The following is a 17062-nucleotide window of genomic DNA, read 5'->3' as shown; positions in this document are numbered from 1 at the left end:
TGAACATCTGTTTAATGTAGAAGGTTTTCTTGGGGCCTCGGAGGGAGGTGTAGCACTTCCTGCAGTTGCAGGGAAAAGTGCCAGTGGTGGTGGGGCTCGTGGGGCGTGTGGAGTGGACAAAGGAGTCACGAGAGAGTGGTCCCTCCGGAAAGCGGTGGAGGGAAAAATGTCCTTGGTAGTGGGGTCGTATTGCAGGTGGCGGAGGCCAGTTTTCTGACCAACTTCATCACAGTTGAAATGTTTGTATTAATCTGTTTTGAAAGAATTTGGTCTCCCTCTTTATCAAATGAACTTCCTACACTTTGGATGTTTGTGTAATCTCTGGTAATGTAATCTCTGGTTTAACTGAAGTGGATCCAACTGGGATTTCTCTCTGTTAATTTGGTCTTTGATATCTATGGCTTGTTTTAAGGGTATCTGCTCATCTAAGGATGTGCAAGAGAAGGAGTTGATCCAAACAGCTTTTCCTGAAAATGCCTAATATCAGCTATTTTTCATTTCTAAATGATTTTTTATTTCATAAATATGTTGTGTATCTTTTTCAACTAGATTTTCTTAAATGGCAAGATTGCATGTATCTGTCATGAGTGTTCGCACTGTAACCCATCTTCCAAGTACAATTACTCATGGGTTTGATTGCACCAGTGTCTGCTCTTTACACAGTCATGTTTACTTAATTGATCAGCTGACCACTATTGATATTTCAGTTTGGATAAGTGCACAAGTTTTTGTTGAACAGCCTCAAAAACATTGACTGGTAAGGGAGTAAAAAAGCTAATTATAGCATCACAAATCACTGTGGCTTCAGAAGCACAATTTCTCTTACCTAGAATTGTAAAGGTACCAGGTGTATAGGAAAGCCACCATTTCCAGACTTCCTTTTTTGAAGGTTCATGCCATACTGGTTTCGATGTATATGACTGTTCCTCAAGTTTCAGTGGGTCAAAATCCTGGAACTCCCTATATGGAAATACTTCTATTTCAGACAGTAATGGTTTAAGAAAATGTCTCGTCACCACCTCAAAGGCAGTGTGGGTTGGGCATGAAATGTTGGTCTTGCCAATGATGCCAAAAACCCAACAAAAAAATCTTATGCCCAAACTGCCCAAACCAGTGGATTCACATGAACACAGTAGCAAACATTGAAGTGCATCTGCTGTTGTTGCTGTTGGCATTTTGATGGTATATTTTCTTGATCCAACTATTTTTTTCTGGGGATGCAGAGTTCCCAAGGTCACTGTCTTTAACATGCCTCTTTCACCACCATCTCATGGAACTAAATGTATTTGTTAAAGTGCAAAGACTCAGGACAGATGTATGTAATCATGCCATATATAACAAACGCACAGTTTTACTTTGCAGCTAAATATGATTTACTTCAATATTAAAGATTCATTTTGAATTGACTCTGAAATAAGTTTTTCCAACTAAATGATATTTGCTTTATATTCTATAGATTTTCTAGATAGTTGTCGTGCTAGTACTTTATTGGCAGAACTTGAAGATGATGAAGATTTGCCTGAACCAGATGAGGAAGATGATGAAAATGAAGATGACAATCAAGAAGATCAGGAGTATGAAGAAGTTATGGTATGCTATTCTCATGCAGTTCCATATGAGTGTTTTATTTAAAAGTACTGTTGCGATTACTTAATCCAATAAACAACAGTATAACTTGTGATATTCGTGCAAGTTTTATTTGAGTTATGCGAGTCTGATGTTCTGTTCAGTTTGTAGTAACACTTATAACACTTGAAAATGTATAATGTCACCTTGATTAAACCTTGGAACACAGGAAGAAGAGGAATATGAAACAAAAGGAGGACGTCGTAGAACATGGGATGATGATTTTGTCCTAAAACGGCAATTCTCTGCTTTAGTACCTGCTTTTGATCCACGACCTGGTCGCACAAATGTGCAGCAAACGACTGATTTAGAAATCCCTCCCCCAGGTAATTTCTTGATCGAAGAGAATTTTCAAGGTCTTTTCCATTTCTTTTTTGTTGTGAGGCACTACTATATAAAGCACACTGGCTGTTTCTTTTTTCACTCTATCTTATAACATTATGCCATTCCTTTTGTAAACTATTGTTTTAGTAATTGAAGTCTTGCTTTAAGAGCAATGTGCCCTAACTTGGTTGCTCAGTGATATCATCTGAAAGCAGACTTTAAGTTGGTTTGGTGTACATTTTTGTACTGTTTTATATTTAAAAACATAGCGTGGGCTTTAATCTTTGAAAATTTTTTTTGTAGGCACACCTCGATCAGAGCTGTTGGAGGAAGTAGAGTGTGCTCCATCACCACGCTTAGCACTGACTCTTAAGGTAGCAGGTTTGGGAACATCTCGTGAAGTGGAGTTGCCCCTCTCAAACTACAGAACCACCATTTTCTGTTATGTACAGAAACTGCTGCAGCTTTCTTGTAATGGAAATATAAAATCTGATAAGTTTAGGCGCATATGGGAGCCAACCTACACGTAAGTAAACATACCAGGAAACTTTTGCATGTTTGGGTTTATTTGATTAGAAGTTATTTCCAAAGTTATTGTTTGCTCTTGAATTTCCTTTCAGAGGTCCTTGTATCCCATTTTTGACGTGCTTTCAGTTACATAATAAGCTGTGTTTCAATGACTTGTTGACTAAATTCAACATGTGAACCATACAGACCAAAAAGATTCCTATTTCTGATCTTTGCCAAGTATCCTCTGAAAATATTGGCAGAATTATTGCTAGAATTACACCTTGATGGCATGAATAGTTTGATTTCTCAATGGAGAGATGTATGGGATGTGCACGTGGAATTTTTAAACCAAATTGGGTTTATTATAGTCTACAGTTAGATTTCAATAAGAGGTGTACCCAAAATTCAGCAAGCTGGGCAACATCATGAGGTCATAATGAGGGTCAAGCGTTGTAAAAGGCCTTTGGTAAATAAACCTCGTGTACACTTGATTTTTTTCTTCTCCATAATATTATAATGTACATATGTCGCTGCAGCAACTTTTAAGTGAACAGCGTCCCGAAAAGTATAAGGAAAGCACTTGACAGGCAAACTTGAACGTGCAGAAAGTTAAACGCCTCTATGGCATGATAATGTTTAAATAATATAGCATTTTAGTTTTGTATCAGTCAGTGAAATGGGTTAATGTGGTTCCTGTAATAGAAAGCAGAGCGTTAGTGTCTGTTATGTGCTTAGATTTCTTAACATGTCTCTAACTCTCTAAGTTTATGATCCCAGTTGATACTGACCAATCCCAGATTGAAACCTGGTTTCATAGATCAAATTTTGTTTTATTGGTTTTAATGAGGTGGTCTTTCACTGAGACACAAACTCACATGTAGTGCTCATGCATAGATCTGGTTTTGACAATAACAGACAAGTTTGTTATGAAAATGAGATTAAGAATAAAATAAAATGAAAACTATCTACATGTCTCTCAAGTTCAAGGATTTTGAAACACACGATAAAATTGCAATCTCGTTAATTCCTATGGTGGTCCTTTACGTTCCTCTTGCCAGAGAGAATTCCCTCCTCTATTACATATATAGAGCACTTAATTTAACTGTGGCTTAATCTCCTAGTCTTGAGAATCTGACAGCCTCTTCTATGAATTTTCATACAACTAAACTTCAGACCTTCTCAGCTCCCAACTACTACTTCAGGATTTGAGCCAACCATTTCTGATCTGGAACTTGCAAACTAATTCCTTACACTGAGGAATAACTTTGCACTAAGCTGTGCAACTTCACACTTGCACAGCTGCTCTGATGTTCCGCACGTGGTGATCGGTGTTAGCGCACCGATTATGGCAACGACTTTTGGTTCTGGCGGTCGCAGTCAGAAAGAAATTTACATATAAAGTTGTTGAGAAACCTATTTTTGTTTTAAACAGATCTAAACTATCTCCTCGGGAGCAAATGTCTTGCATGTCCAGCGCCAGCCTGAAGAATGCTTTCTTCAAAGGTCTTTCCCTTTTAAGACCAAACAAAAATTACCAATACACTCCAATTGTAAACAAAGCCTCATTACTCTCCAGGAAGTATGTGTTTTGTACTGTTTTAAAAGAAATCACCACGACTGCAGTAATACTTGAATTAATTATTTTAAACCCATTTATAGGTGCAGACCAAATCGAGTAATTCAAAATCCAAATATTATCTTAATCACACGCATTTATATAGTGTTGTATTTTACTGAAAATACTAAAATTCAATAACATGTTTATTCCTTCGATACCCAAATGATCACAATTACTTTTTTAGTTGAGCTCATCGTAAGGTGTTGGTGAACTTTGAACTTTAATCTGCCTCTGTTATTTGCTATATTATCCTCTTTGAGCATTCGATACTGATTGAGAATTACAGTAGAGAAGTATTGAAGTATTCTACCCATCAGTGCTGAATTTCTCTGCTATATGCATAGAAAGATCGAGACCAGAAATTTATAATCGTGACCTGAAAAGCTGAAGTGCTTATGATTTCTTACAGGATTATGTACAGAGAGATGAAAGACTCTGATAAAGAAAAGGGGGAAAATGGAAAGATGGTAAGTGGTGTTTTTGTTACCGCTCCAAAATTGTCAGTTTTGTTTTTGCTGCTAGTAATAAGTCAAAACTATTACTATGATTATCTTGAAGTACTAACAATTCTGTCAAATGGACCTTTTTAAAATCTTAAGAGCATGAGTAATAGAAAAGTTTAAATGTTTTCAAGCATGTACAACCCGTAAGACTTTACAATCAGGAAAGACCAACCTTTGGTTCTTCCTGTTGTAGGGCTGCTGGTCTGTAGAGCATGTGGAACAATACCTTGGCACTGATGAATTACCAAAGAATGACTTGATAACCTACCTGCAGAAGAATGCAGATTCAGCTTTCCTGCGGCACTGGAAATTAACCGGCACTAATAAAAGTATTAGGAAAAACAGAAATTGTTCTCAGCTCATAGCTGCATACAAGGTATATTACTGTACAAAATATTTTTTGTGGATAATGTGTTTGCACCTGTAAAAGCAAATATAGTGCTTATGTTGCCAAGTTACTCCTGTAAATGAGCCAAATGTTATGGTTGTAGCTTTGCATTTTTGTTCTTTTAACTTATGTAAAAGCTAGCTTGTTAATTTATGCTATGCATTGGCTTTGTCCAGTAGTGCATGCAGTTGACTATTTTTCCAATGATTTTAAGTGGTGTTGAATTTTTTTCTTGAAAATAAACATTTTCTGCAGGAATTTTGTGAACATGGAACAAAATCATCTGGACTAAGCCATGGATCCATTTCATCTTTGCACAGTTGTGAAATTCTTAGCGGAACACGAGAGCAGCCACAAGCCAAAGCTGGGAGTGGGCAAAATGCTTGTGGCGTGGAGGATGTCTTGCAATTACTTCGTATTCTTTATATTATTGCTAGTGATCCATACACCACGTGGAGAGGTCAAGAAGGTTAGGCTAAATCTTTTATTATGGAAATAGAAATACATTTAATCCATGAATTAATATGTTGTATATAATAATAATTAGTGAATTCAATGTGGTGTTTTCTATCATTTGTAGAAAGTGATGGTCAGCTTGAATTCAACGTTTCCCCAGAAGAATTCACAAGCAAAAAAGTCACTACAAAAATCTTACAGCAGATTGAGGTAACTGTTTAAAATTGATCCAAACTACAAATTATGTATTACATTCCTCAGCAATTCCATTTGGAAGACTGATCTATTCAAATATAGAGGAGCTAATAGTGCAGTCATTGAGATACTTGCCTGAATCACTTCATAACTGTAAAAGGTTTTTTGGTTATTATATCAATTCAACTATAATGTAATGATATTGGTTTTTTTGATATTAACTCACTTTTTGATGTGCTTAGTTCTTTTTAATGGTGTTTATCACAGGAGCCGTTGGCTTTGGCTAGTAGTGCATTACCAGACTGGTGTGAGCAGCTGACCAGCAAGTGTCCATTCTTGATTCCTTTTGAAACTAGACAATTATACTTCACCTGTACAGCATTTGGAGCATCAAGGTAAGCGATGGACTTAAATTATATAAATTAGCATACATATTTTTTTCTTAGCACAATATACGATCATAGCCTTTGTTTATTTTCTATCATTTTAACTTCTAATTGTTCAGTAGAAAACCTGGCATGGTAGAACCTAACTCCTTCATTTTGGCTTCTTCTGACTCTCCACTACATACCTTGCTAAGGATGTTCATTCATAACTTCAGTTCTTACTATCTATATTTAAAATTACTGTATTCCTCATATCACTGTTTATTGCTGCCTTTTTAGAGCAATAGTTTGGCTACAGAATAGACGTGAGGCCACTATGGAACGTACCCGAACAACAACAGCAGTGAGGCGCGATGATCCAGGAGAATTTCGAGTTGGAAGATTAAAACATGAGCGAGTCAAGGTTCCTCGTGGTGATACATTAATGGAGTGGGCAGAGAACGTCATGCAAATTCATGCTGATAGGAAATCTGTCCTTGAGGTAAACAGTACAAAAAGCTTTCAAAATCCAATTGCAATAATATTACATGACCTTGGTAGGTGACTGTGTATTTGGGTAAGATATTTAAAATGAACAACCTCATATTTCTCTCCGAATCCTTTAAGGAGAACAAATTCAATCATTCCATTTTGTTACTAAGACAGTTAAGAGAGAAAATAATTGAGCCATGTCGGCACTACAACTGCCAGGGATTATCGGTGATCGTTGCTGAGTTTGTTAATCTCAGCCTGGCTTGTTGCAATTTGTATGTGCACAATTTCTGGGATGAATTGATCAGGGTCCTCTTCTGTTAATTGTTGGGTGATACTTGAATTTAAAAAAAACCTTCATGTGAAGGAGAGAGTTTGCAAAAACTGTTACATCTTTTTGAAGCAATGGCATTGAATTTTTGTGTTGCTTATGACCCACTTGCTGTCCTTTCTGCAGCCCATCTGCACCAACAGCTAAGGAGGGAGAGTTGACAAGCAGGAAGTCAGCAAAAAAGTTAGCTATTGTATTAATGATTTGTGTACTGGATTTTAACAGGGTGATATACTGCTGGGCCCTCTCACTGGGAGAAATGTGAGGCCAAACTCGAAAGGTCTACCTCACAAAGATGATAACATGCTGGGGCAGTATAAAGGCAGTGTCAGACTTCCACCCCATATTGGACAAGAGTCATAAAGTCATAGAGTAATACATCATGGAAACAGGCCCTTTGGTCCATGCTGACCGTGGTGCCCGCTCAGCTAGTTCCAATTGTCTGCACTTGGTCCATATCCCTCTCAACCCTCTCATCCATGTACCTATCCAAATGTTTTTAAATGTTGCTATTGTACCTGCCTCAACCACTTTCTCTGGCAGCCCATTCCATATACACACTACTCTCTCTGCATAAAGAAGTTGCCCCTCAGGTCCTTCTTAAATCTATCCCCTCTCACCTTAAACCTATGCACCTCTAGTTTTCAATTCCTTATCCCTGGGGAAAAAGATGATATGCATTCATCCTATCTATGGTCCTCATGATGTTGTACACCTCAATAAGGTCAACACTCATTCTCCTACATTCCAAGGAATAAAGTCCTATCCTGGCCAACCTTGCCCTGTAGCTCAGGCCTACTAGTCCTGGCAACATCCACATAAGCCTTCTTTGCATACTTTCCAGTTTAACTGTGTCCCTATAACAGGGTGACTGAAACTATACACAATTCTCCAAGGGCGGCCTCACCAACAACTTATACAATTGTAACATAACGTCCCAACTCCTATACTCAGTGCCTTGACTGATGAAGGCCAGCATGCTAAATGCCTTCTTCAAGAGGTCTGGCCCTCAAGCAGCCAGCCAATCTCTGATTGACCAGCAGCTCCAAGTGTCTCAGTACAGCAGCAAAACTCAAAAGTAGGCACTGCCAGGGCTGCAGAGCGCTGGAAACCAGAATGATCCAAATGCTGGGCATTTTAGGGCATGAAGGGGTCAAGCACACGACGGAGGCTGTCAAGGAGGGTCAGGTGGGTCTTGGCAGCTGAAAGAGAGAGAAACAAATAAACAAAGGTTTGGGAGGGTCGCTGTTCCCTCATAAATGTCCCATGGCACATCAAGACCAATCAGAGTTGACTTTCCTATTTGAATTTAAACAAACCTATTAGGGGTAATCTCTCGTAGTGCCTTGAGTCATTAGAGTATACCCTTGATAATTTTTCTAATGCAGAATGAATTGTTGTTCCCTTTTGCAATTTGTTTGATTGTATATTGTCCTAGAGAGCACAGACAAGAACGTTCTACAGCGTGTCGTTTTTTTTTAATTCAACAGTACTCTAGTTTTTCCCTACCAAGAAACCAATTAGTAACTGGACTCTTGACACACTCTGCACAGTTTATATCGTTTATCTTTCCTAATCATTTTCTGTATTTTGCATGCCATAATGCTGCCTTGAAGAAATAAACCATAATGAACCTACAAATAGTGTTTTTTTTTTCAATTTTACTTGCGATGTTATTAAAATTTTCCAACATCCCAATTGGCCCCCTCTCTTTTTATAGTGAATGGCATCTGTTTTAAGGAGAGCAACAAAATGCACATCAATGGATGGATGACTTCAAACTTGATCATTGACAAAAATTTCATTTCTTGTTATTTTTAATAATGATGTGGCTGATGGTTGTTCAGTAGAAGTTTTCAATCTGCCTGTTCCTGATATGTTTTCAGGTTGAGTTTTTAGGTGAAGAAGGAACTGGTCTTGGTCCAACTTTAGAGTTCTATGCACTCGTAGCAGCAGAGTTTCAAAAGAAAGAACTTGGGATTTGGCTGTGTGATGATGATTTTCCTGACGATGAATCCCGACAGGTATTAAAATTAAAAGAAAGCTTCATTTTTGTTTTGATGCGCTAAAATTAAACATATTATTTATCAATTGAAACAAAGTCTAACATGATGACACAGCATTCTGTTGATAACATTAAAAAGTAACTTGACAACACTTTTGGCTTAATTGGTAATTTATCTGCTTTAAACAGGTTGACTTGGGAGGTGGTCTTAAGCCACCAGGTTATTATGTGCAACGATCGTGTGGACTTTTTTCTGCGGCTTTCCCACAAGATAGTGAAGAAATGGACAGAATAACCAAACTTTTCCATTTTCTGGGAATTTTCTTAGCCAAATGCGTTCAGGACAACAGACTGGTGGATATCCCAATATCTAAACCATTCTTCAAACTCATGTGTATGGGAGACATAAAAAGCAATATGAGTAAACTATTAAATGAATATGGAACCCGATTAGATGGTGACTTGCATTATACTGAAAGCCAGTCTGAAGCATCCACAGAGGAAGGACATGATTCATTATCTATTGGTAGCTTTGATGAAGACTCAAAATCAGAGTTTATTCTTGATCCTCCTAAACCCAAACCCCCTGGTTGGTTCCATGGAATTTTGACTTGGGAGGATTTTGAATTAGTAAACCCACATAGAGCTAGGTTCCTGAAGGAAATTAAGGAACTTTCCGTGAAAAGGAGGCAAATAGTAAGTAATAGAGCTCTCTCGGAAGATGAGAAAAACACACAACTCCAGGAGCTCACTCTGAAGAATCGATCAGGACCACCACTTGGCATAGAGGATTTAGGGTATGGATTTTCTTGTTGGCTTATGGTGTCGTCGTTCAGTTATCTGCACTTTTTTTTTCTCCCATTAACATTTTGGCATCAGATAGCTATATTCATTATGTGGTTAGATTGTAAACATCTAGACTTAAAGGTTAAATCTGCGTTAGAAAGATTTTTAAAGTCAAAGTAATTTCTGTTGCGCCTTTGAAAATGATCATGCCAGTTCAGGTGGATACACTTATTTCTGTGTCAGAATAAGATAGTGAATTCATATCCATATTAAACACTATTTGGAAATCTCAAGACCAAAAAGAAGAGCACTCTACATATCACAGCCTGACACAATACTGCTTATGACCCTTGCCTTTAACTTAGCCTTTCTGTCATTCCTTTTGTTCAAAATAATTACAGTGCTTTTCCAGATTTGAGTTTTTATTTTGTGAATATGACCACATAATCCTCTACAGTACCAGCCTGTTAAGAGGTCGGTGTATTGGATCTGTGTATTCTTCCCGTTGCTCTATGTATTTATAATGCTAAAGTTAAATCATATTTAATTGGCTTGTTAGGCAATCTAACATTTTGTTCAATATTGGGGTAAATCGTCATGCATTTGTGACCAGGTTACAAATTATAATAGAATTAGTATCCAAAATACAGGTTACAACCAAAGTTTTTAATTTATTGGACTTTTTTTTTAATGAAGTACATCTCTCACACTTTGAAGCTATTTTATACTTTCACTTGCATGCTGGAGGAGTGCATTGATATAGATTTCTTGTCACAGCTTCTTAAACTGAGAGCAGGGATACTTGAAGTAGCTCACTTCATTTGGAGGATTGTTTATGGATCGGAGGAGATTGCTGTTACTGCAAATGGTTGTTTGTAGTGATTCAGCTGTCCTTGTGAATTATAGTCTATTTCTTGTACTAATATTTCCACTCTTGTAAAAAGTCAGCTGTAAGAGAGGTACTTTTCCTGTTAGCTCTAAACCTTTACAAGGATGTTACCAAGACTGGAGAATTAGAGTATAAGGAGAGGCTGGACAGGGACTTCCCCTGGAGTATGAGAGGCTGAAGGGTGACCTTTTATAGAGGGTTATCAAATCATGAGGGGCATGGATAAGGTGAATAGCCATGGTCTTTTCCCTAGGGTAGGGGAGTCCAAAACTATGTGGCATAGGTTTAAGATGAAAGAGGAAAGATTTAAAAGGGACCTGAGGAGCAACTTCTTCATGCACAGGATGTTGCATGTATGGGATAAGCTGTCAGAGAAAGTGGTGGAGGTGAGTACAGTGACAACATTTAAAGACAGTTGGAGAGGTTTGTGGACAGGGAAGGTTTATAGAAATATGGGCCAAATGCAGGCAAGTGGGACAAGATCAGTTTGGGATATCTGGTTGGGATGAATGAGTTGGACTGATGTATCTGTTCCCATGCTGAATGACTAACTCCAATCATACAGGAAATTGGTGTGTATGTTCACCTGCACTAGCCAACTGATCTGGTTGTCCTGTAAGATGCGCACGAAGGTTTGAGGAAATGGAAGAATGAGGAAAGTTACAAACTGAATGATATATATTTTGGCTGTATGTAAAATGCTTCTAATTGAAATCATTTGAAACCAACTTCTAAACATTAGGTTTTTTTTTAATTGTTTTGTTATTTTGTTCTTTTCCCAAATCTTTCAGGCTGAATTTTCAGTTTTGTCCTTCATCCAAAGTACATGGATTTACAGCTGTTGATTTGAAGCCGAATGGTGATGATGAGGTCGGTGGTGAACATTTCAGATCTTAATGGGGAAAAGAGCATTATTATTTTGTTTTTAACCCAGTCTCCATTCTTCTTCTTGCTCTTTTTTTTTTTTTAGTCTCCTTCCTCCCCACTCTCTGGCACACTCTGTCTCCCTTGCCTCTCTCTGCCTTTGCTCCCTCGCCACACACTGACCCCCTCTTTCTCTTGGTCTTTTTCTCCCTCGCCGCACTCTGCCCATTTTGTTGGGTAACGTATTGATACACATTGCAGTCTAGGGTTTCTGTCCTACTCAATCTTGTGTTTTGTTCTAAATTAGCTTATCTGTGCTTTATAAGAGAGGAATGTGTGCCTAAAGTAATTGGAATGAAATCTCATTGCCTTTTTTTTGTCTATTTTGGATTAATCTAATATTCTTTTACTTTAGATGGTAACGATAGACAATGCAGAAGAGTATGTAGAATTGATGTTTGACTTCTGTATGCACACTGGAATACAAAAACAGATGGATGCTTTCAGAGGTAATGTTCTTTTTGATTCTGAATATGCTAATATTAAGGATCAGATCACATCATTAAAAAGTTGCTTTAGCTCTTTATTACCACAACTTTCTGTGGCAGGTTCACTGGACAGTTAATGTCCAAATCCAGTAAGTTAGTGTTTCAGGACAAGGTCGGGTTTGGTCAGAGCAAATAGTGTAGCAGTGTCAATAAGAAGAATTGCCTGGATATTACATGAATAATAGCTAGTTTTCTTAAATCACTGAAGACTGACATCTGAAGATAAAGATGTTGAGAAATTAAACAAAAATATGATTATCTGTTGATACATTAGATCAAATGATTTACTGCCCTGCCATTGAATGAATTCTTTTCTGTTAAGCTAGTAAAGGCAAATATAAATTGAATGCTTCAACTATTTTAAAAAAAAAGGGTCAACTTATGTGTGTTTATCGTTCTTCCCAATTTCCAGATGGATTCAACCGTGTCTTTCCTATGGAAAAGCTGAGCTCTTTTAGCCATGAAGAGGTTCAAATGATCCTTTGTGGAAACCAATCACCATCTTGGACTGCAGAAGACATCATTAATTATACAGAACCCAAATTAGGCTACACTCGAGATAGGTATTTAAGAGAGACGGGTTGTAAATTCTGCTGTAGCGATTCAGTTTGCACACTTTAGAACTGTTGACCGAAATGCCATTTCTTTTTCTCTTTGCCCCCTATTGTGTTTATGTTGTTTTCTTGAAGAAGTTGACCAGTAATGTTTTGTGGATATATATTTCACTTTAGATAGTCTGTCATCCACATGCATTACTACTTTCTTGTCAAATACAATCCAGTTCAGCTAAGTAAGAATCTTAGGACATTTCTTACACAGAAAGACGCCATTTGGCTCATCCTTTGTCTGCATTGGCTAAGACTTTGCTGCAAGTCTCAGCTTGCCAAAACGTGGAAGGAGAAACCAAAGAATCAGTCTTCTGGAGATAGAAAAATGTTTCAACACAAGCAAAATACTGCAGGCATTGGAAATCTAAAATAATGACAGTGTTGGAAGCATTCGTAATGAACATGTGGCCAAGAGCATTTTGTCAATTTTTTTCCTTTTTTAAGGTTACAGCTCTCTAATGCTCAGTTTCTACATTAATGTTAATTTGTGCATGCCTTAGTGCAATTTATATTCCTTACTTTACATAGGATAAAGGAATCACTTTCAATATTTTGTATTGAATCCTTTTTTTTCATTGTCCTCAGCCCAGGGTTCATTCGATTTATTAAGGTTCTTTGTGGAATGTCGTCAGATGAAAGGAAGGCATTTCTACAGTTCACAACAGGATGTTCCACTCTTCCACCAGGTGGTCTGGCCAATCTTCATCCACGGCTCACAATTGTTCGGAAGGTACGTAACCTAAATTATTTTGAAAGATTTGTTCATGTTGAAAACTGCAAAACTTGTCATGGATAGTGTCCTCTTAAAAAAGATGATCCATATCAGCTCTGGTATAGGAAGATCTGTATATTAAGTACTATAAGGTTGGCAGTACTAAATATGATGCATTAAATGACCCAAGGGATGTATTTTAACATGTTTCTTTTGATTAGGTTGATGCAACAGATGCAAGTTATCCATCAGTAAACACGTGCGTGCACTACCTTAAATTGCCTGAATATTCCTCTGAGGAAATTATGAGAGAACGTTTGCTAGCTGCTACAATGGAGAAAGGTTTTCATCTTAATTGAATGAATGAACATTGATGGATACTGAACAGAACACTGAATCTGAAATTAGAAAAGCCTCTCGTATTTGTGTGGAAAAAAATGTTGATATCCAGCTGTAATCAGATGCAGCTTGCCTACTTCTTGAGGCTTTAAAGAAAAACATAACAAATAACTGTTAGCTGCTAATATTTTAGCAGGAATAAACTTCTCCTGTTAATAATTACAAGGCCAGCAAATATTATGACACAGAGCACTGTGTGCTGCTTCAAGGGCTTATGAGACTGGAAGCTGGGACGGTCCTGTAAATGTTCCTAAGAGCAGTTTATGTCATATTTTCAGTGTTTAATTTCTGACAATGCATCGTGTTCTCTTCAGTTTATTAAGCACAGCAATTGGTACCTGGGTTCACTACGGATGCCACTTTCTTTGACCTCCTTTGCTGGCCTGTTGCTATTGGTCAAGAACCTGCTTGTGTAGAATTGTAATGTAGAGAGTGAATGGGCATTTCTTCCAAAGCATTTCCTGTTTACTAGTGCCTGCACTGTTTATTTGAGTATTAAAATTTTACTTGCTATCCTTTTTAGTATACAATCATGAATAAGCTTTTTTTCTTTTTTGTTTGTTCGGTGTGTGTATGTTTTCAGTCTTTCATGATCTGCTCTGAAGATCAAATCCTTGAATGCATTTGTGCAATTTTACAATAAAGCTAGAAACACTGGTTCTAGGTGCAAGGCACATGTTAAAGCAAGCTAAGCTTTCCCCTGTATTTCTTTGTATATTATAAACATTTATTTAACTCGAGTTGCAGTTTCAAGCCACAAACTATTTTCAAATGTGTATGCTTAAAATAATCATTAAAATATTTGCAAAGTATTTGAGTGATCTGCCTTTTTTATAAATGTTGGTTTAAGCTTTTGTAATTTAATGATTTTTGATTGGGTCGGGTGCAGAAATGCCTCTTTTGCATCAACTAAATGAGTAATAACAAAGCTAAAACAAATTTTATGTATGTCCTTACACTTTTTTTTTGGGTCATCCCAAGCTGTTTCGTGGTCGAAGTCAGGAGTCTCACAACATCAGGTTATAGTCCAACAGGTTTTTTTGAAATCACAAGCTTTCTGGGCTTAGCTCTTTTGTCAGATGAAGTGAGAGAAGCACACAAAACACAATTTATGATATGGAGGTTCTGGTGTTGGACTGAGATGGACAAGGTCAGAAATCACACGACATCAGGTTATAGCCCAACAGGTTTATTTGAAAACACAGGCTTTCAGAGCCTCGCTCCTCCTCCAGGTGTTAGTGAGAGAGGTGGTATCAGACACAGAATTTATAAGTAAAATATCAAATGGTCACACCACTGATGAGGATGTACTAAACAAACCAAAGATGCTGTTAAATCTTTAATCAGTTAGAAGGTTTTAATTGATTAATATGTACATGTAAATCCCTGAATTCCTTTGAAGTCACTGCCCTGAGAGAACGGAAGGTTTTAATCAGTGTATAGAAGAGGTGACATTTTAGGTCAGACAATGTATGTTAGGTGAGAGACCTTGTTTAGAATCTATTTGTGTTTTAGTTTGGAGTCAGACTGGTTTATTTCTAAAGTAGAAATTTATAAAATGCCACATTGTCTATCAATTGTGTGCTTTTTGAACAAAATAGAATGTATCTGCAAATACAAGTTCACCGTATAGATTTACATGTGTGCGAGCATGCGTGTGGGCTTGGGGAGAGAGCGGGGTTTGTGGGGCAGGGGAGAGAATGGGAGAGCATGCCATTTTTATAAATTCCTACTTTAGAAATAAAGCCAGTCTGATTCTTTAAACCAAAACGCGCACAGATTCTAAACAAAGCCTCACACCTAACATGCATTATCTGACCTAAAATGTCTTTACACTAATAAAATGTCTTTACACTAATAAAATGTCTTTACACTAATGAAATGTCTAGTTCTCTCAGGGCAATTTGGAGGTTTACATATACATATTAATTAAATCCTTCTAACTGGTTAAAGATTTAACAGCACCTTAGATTTGTTTAATACATCCTCGTTAGTGATATGACCCTTGACCTTTTATTTACAAATTCTGTCTCATACCACCTCTCACTAACACCTGGAGAAGGAGCGAGGCTCTGAAAGCTTGTGTTTTCAAATAAACCTGTTGGATTATAACCTGGTGTTGTGATTTCAGAATTTAAAGGCAGAGAGATCAAAAGATCATATAAACGGTGTGAGTGGAGAGTTGAACAATGTTTGCAGGTAATAAGTGTTAGGTGGTTTGAGTAAAGTGTTAACAGCTGAATAACAAGTAAAAGGATGACCAATAAATCCGATTAAGTGATGCAGAGAGATGAGATAATTACAAAAAAAAATAAAAATAAGGTGGTGGTGGAGGCAAACCAAATGACTGGAGTAACATTATAAGTATAAGAATCACATGCTGAAGGTCTAACTAAAGTAACAAGTAATTCAAATCTGTACTCCCACCATCTAGCACTTTTGATCATCTGCAGAGACCTATTATTTGACACTCCACTCGCACCATTTGTATGATCTTTTGCCCATAAATTGTGTTCTGTATGCTTCTCTGTCACTTCACCGGACGAAGGGGCTGAGTTCCAAAAGCTTGTGATTCCAAATAAACCTGTTGGACTATAACCTGGTGTTGTGTGACTTCTGACTTTGTCCACACCAGTCCAACACTGGCATTTCCACACCATAGCTACCCTCAACAACATAAACTGCCAGCTCAAAGTGGAGAGGATCTGCATGTCAACACACATCAAATTTCTGCAGAAATGCAAGAAAGCAGAGAAAATCCCGAAAGGACTACAGATCACGAACCCACGCAAGTTGACCTACAACATGGACTATGCTGAGACACTGCCATGGCACCTCTCACATGCTCCTCAACCATCTCGTACACCAACTCTACAGCAGATACTACAACCTTAAAATCAAGATGAGTCCATATTCTCAGCTTGCACTCTCAATGTGCTATGAGACACTACCAAGCAGACACTATCGCCTACACGCACACCAAGAACAAGGAGAAACCTGACATCACCAGAAGTAACCAAGCCTCCCCTGGTACCAAAGTTGAAGCTGGTACCACCGCAGGGAAATCCATCATCAACTTGCCTGACTATACCCTTCAACCAGACAAAATTGAAGTTCTCAGCCAAGGGCTCAATTTCTGCCCCACTACCAAATGGGACCCCACTGGTCTGGTGGCACACAGGAATTGATCAGGTGAACAAGGCTCCAGGAATTCTTCCACAAACCCCAAGATGTCAGCAGCAAGCCCAATGAGACGACCAACAAACAAGAATAGTCAACAGAGAGATCTGTGGTGCAGCAACCAAAGAAAAAATGCATTGAATTGGACCCCTCCAGATTGTTCTGTATCTGTAAAATCTTCCTTACGTCTTGTTTTGACACCATCATGTTGATAAATTGTTATGATCTCTCAACCTTAATTATTACTTTGGTTAGACCCTGGG

The 17062-nt window shown here is 37.8% G+C and overlaps 1 protein-coding gene across 1 annotated transcript in view; it reads left to right on the top strand.

Moving 5' to 3' along the window:
- hectd1 (HECT domain containing 1) overlaps positions 1 to 14431 on the top strand; it is a gene marked incomplete at its 5' end in the record, with an annotated part of 61972 nt that extends 47541 nt beyond the window's left edge. Inside the window, 16 exons of the mRNA XM_020531345.2 lie at positions 1457 to 1590; positions 1796 to 1952; positions 2254 to 2476; positions 4488 to 4545; positions 4775 to 4957; positions 5225 to 5438; positions 5550 to 5635; positions 5888 to 6015; positions 6286 to 6487; positions 8695 to 8832; positions 9003 to 9610; positions 11280 to 11358; positions 11768 to 11861; positions 12313 to 12463; positions 13094 to 13238; positions 13442 to 14431. Coding sequence (XP_020386934.2) covers positions 1457 to 1590; positions 1796 to 1952; positions 2254 to 2476; positions 4488 to 4545; positions 4775 to 4957; positions 5225 to 5438; positions 5550 to 5635; positions 5888 to 6015; positions 6286 to 6487; positions 8695 to 8832; positions 9003 to 9610; positions 11280 to 11358; positions 11768 to 11861; positions 12313 to 12463; positions 13094 to 13238; positions 13442 to 13579 — 2738 coding nt within the window. The remainder of the gene's footprint in view (positions 1 to 1456; positions 1591 to 1795; positions 1953 to 2253; positions 2477 to 4487; positions 4546 to 4774; positions 4958 to 5224; positions 5439 to 5549; positions 5636 to 5887; positions 6016 to 6285; positions 6488 to 8694; positions 8833 to 9002; positions 9611 to 11279; positions 11359 to 11767; positions 11862 to 12312; positions 12464 to 13093; positions 13239 to 13441) is intronic.
- Positions 14432 to 17062: the final 2631 nt, after the last annotated feature.

This window comes from Rhincodon typus, chromosome 8 (genome assembly GCF_021869965.1).
Source record: "Rhincodon typus isolate 14 chromosome 8, sRhiTyp1.1, whole genome shotgun sequence".
NCBI classification, from domain to species: Eukaryota; Metazoa; Chordata; class Chondrichthyes; order Orectolobiformes; family Rhincodontidae; genus Rhincodon; species Rhincodon typus.
Note: the sequence above shows the minus strand (reverse complement) of the source record. Positions and strands in the feature narration are given on the sequence as shown.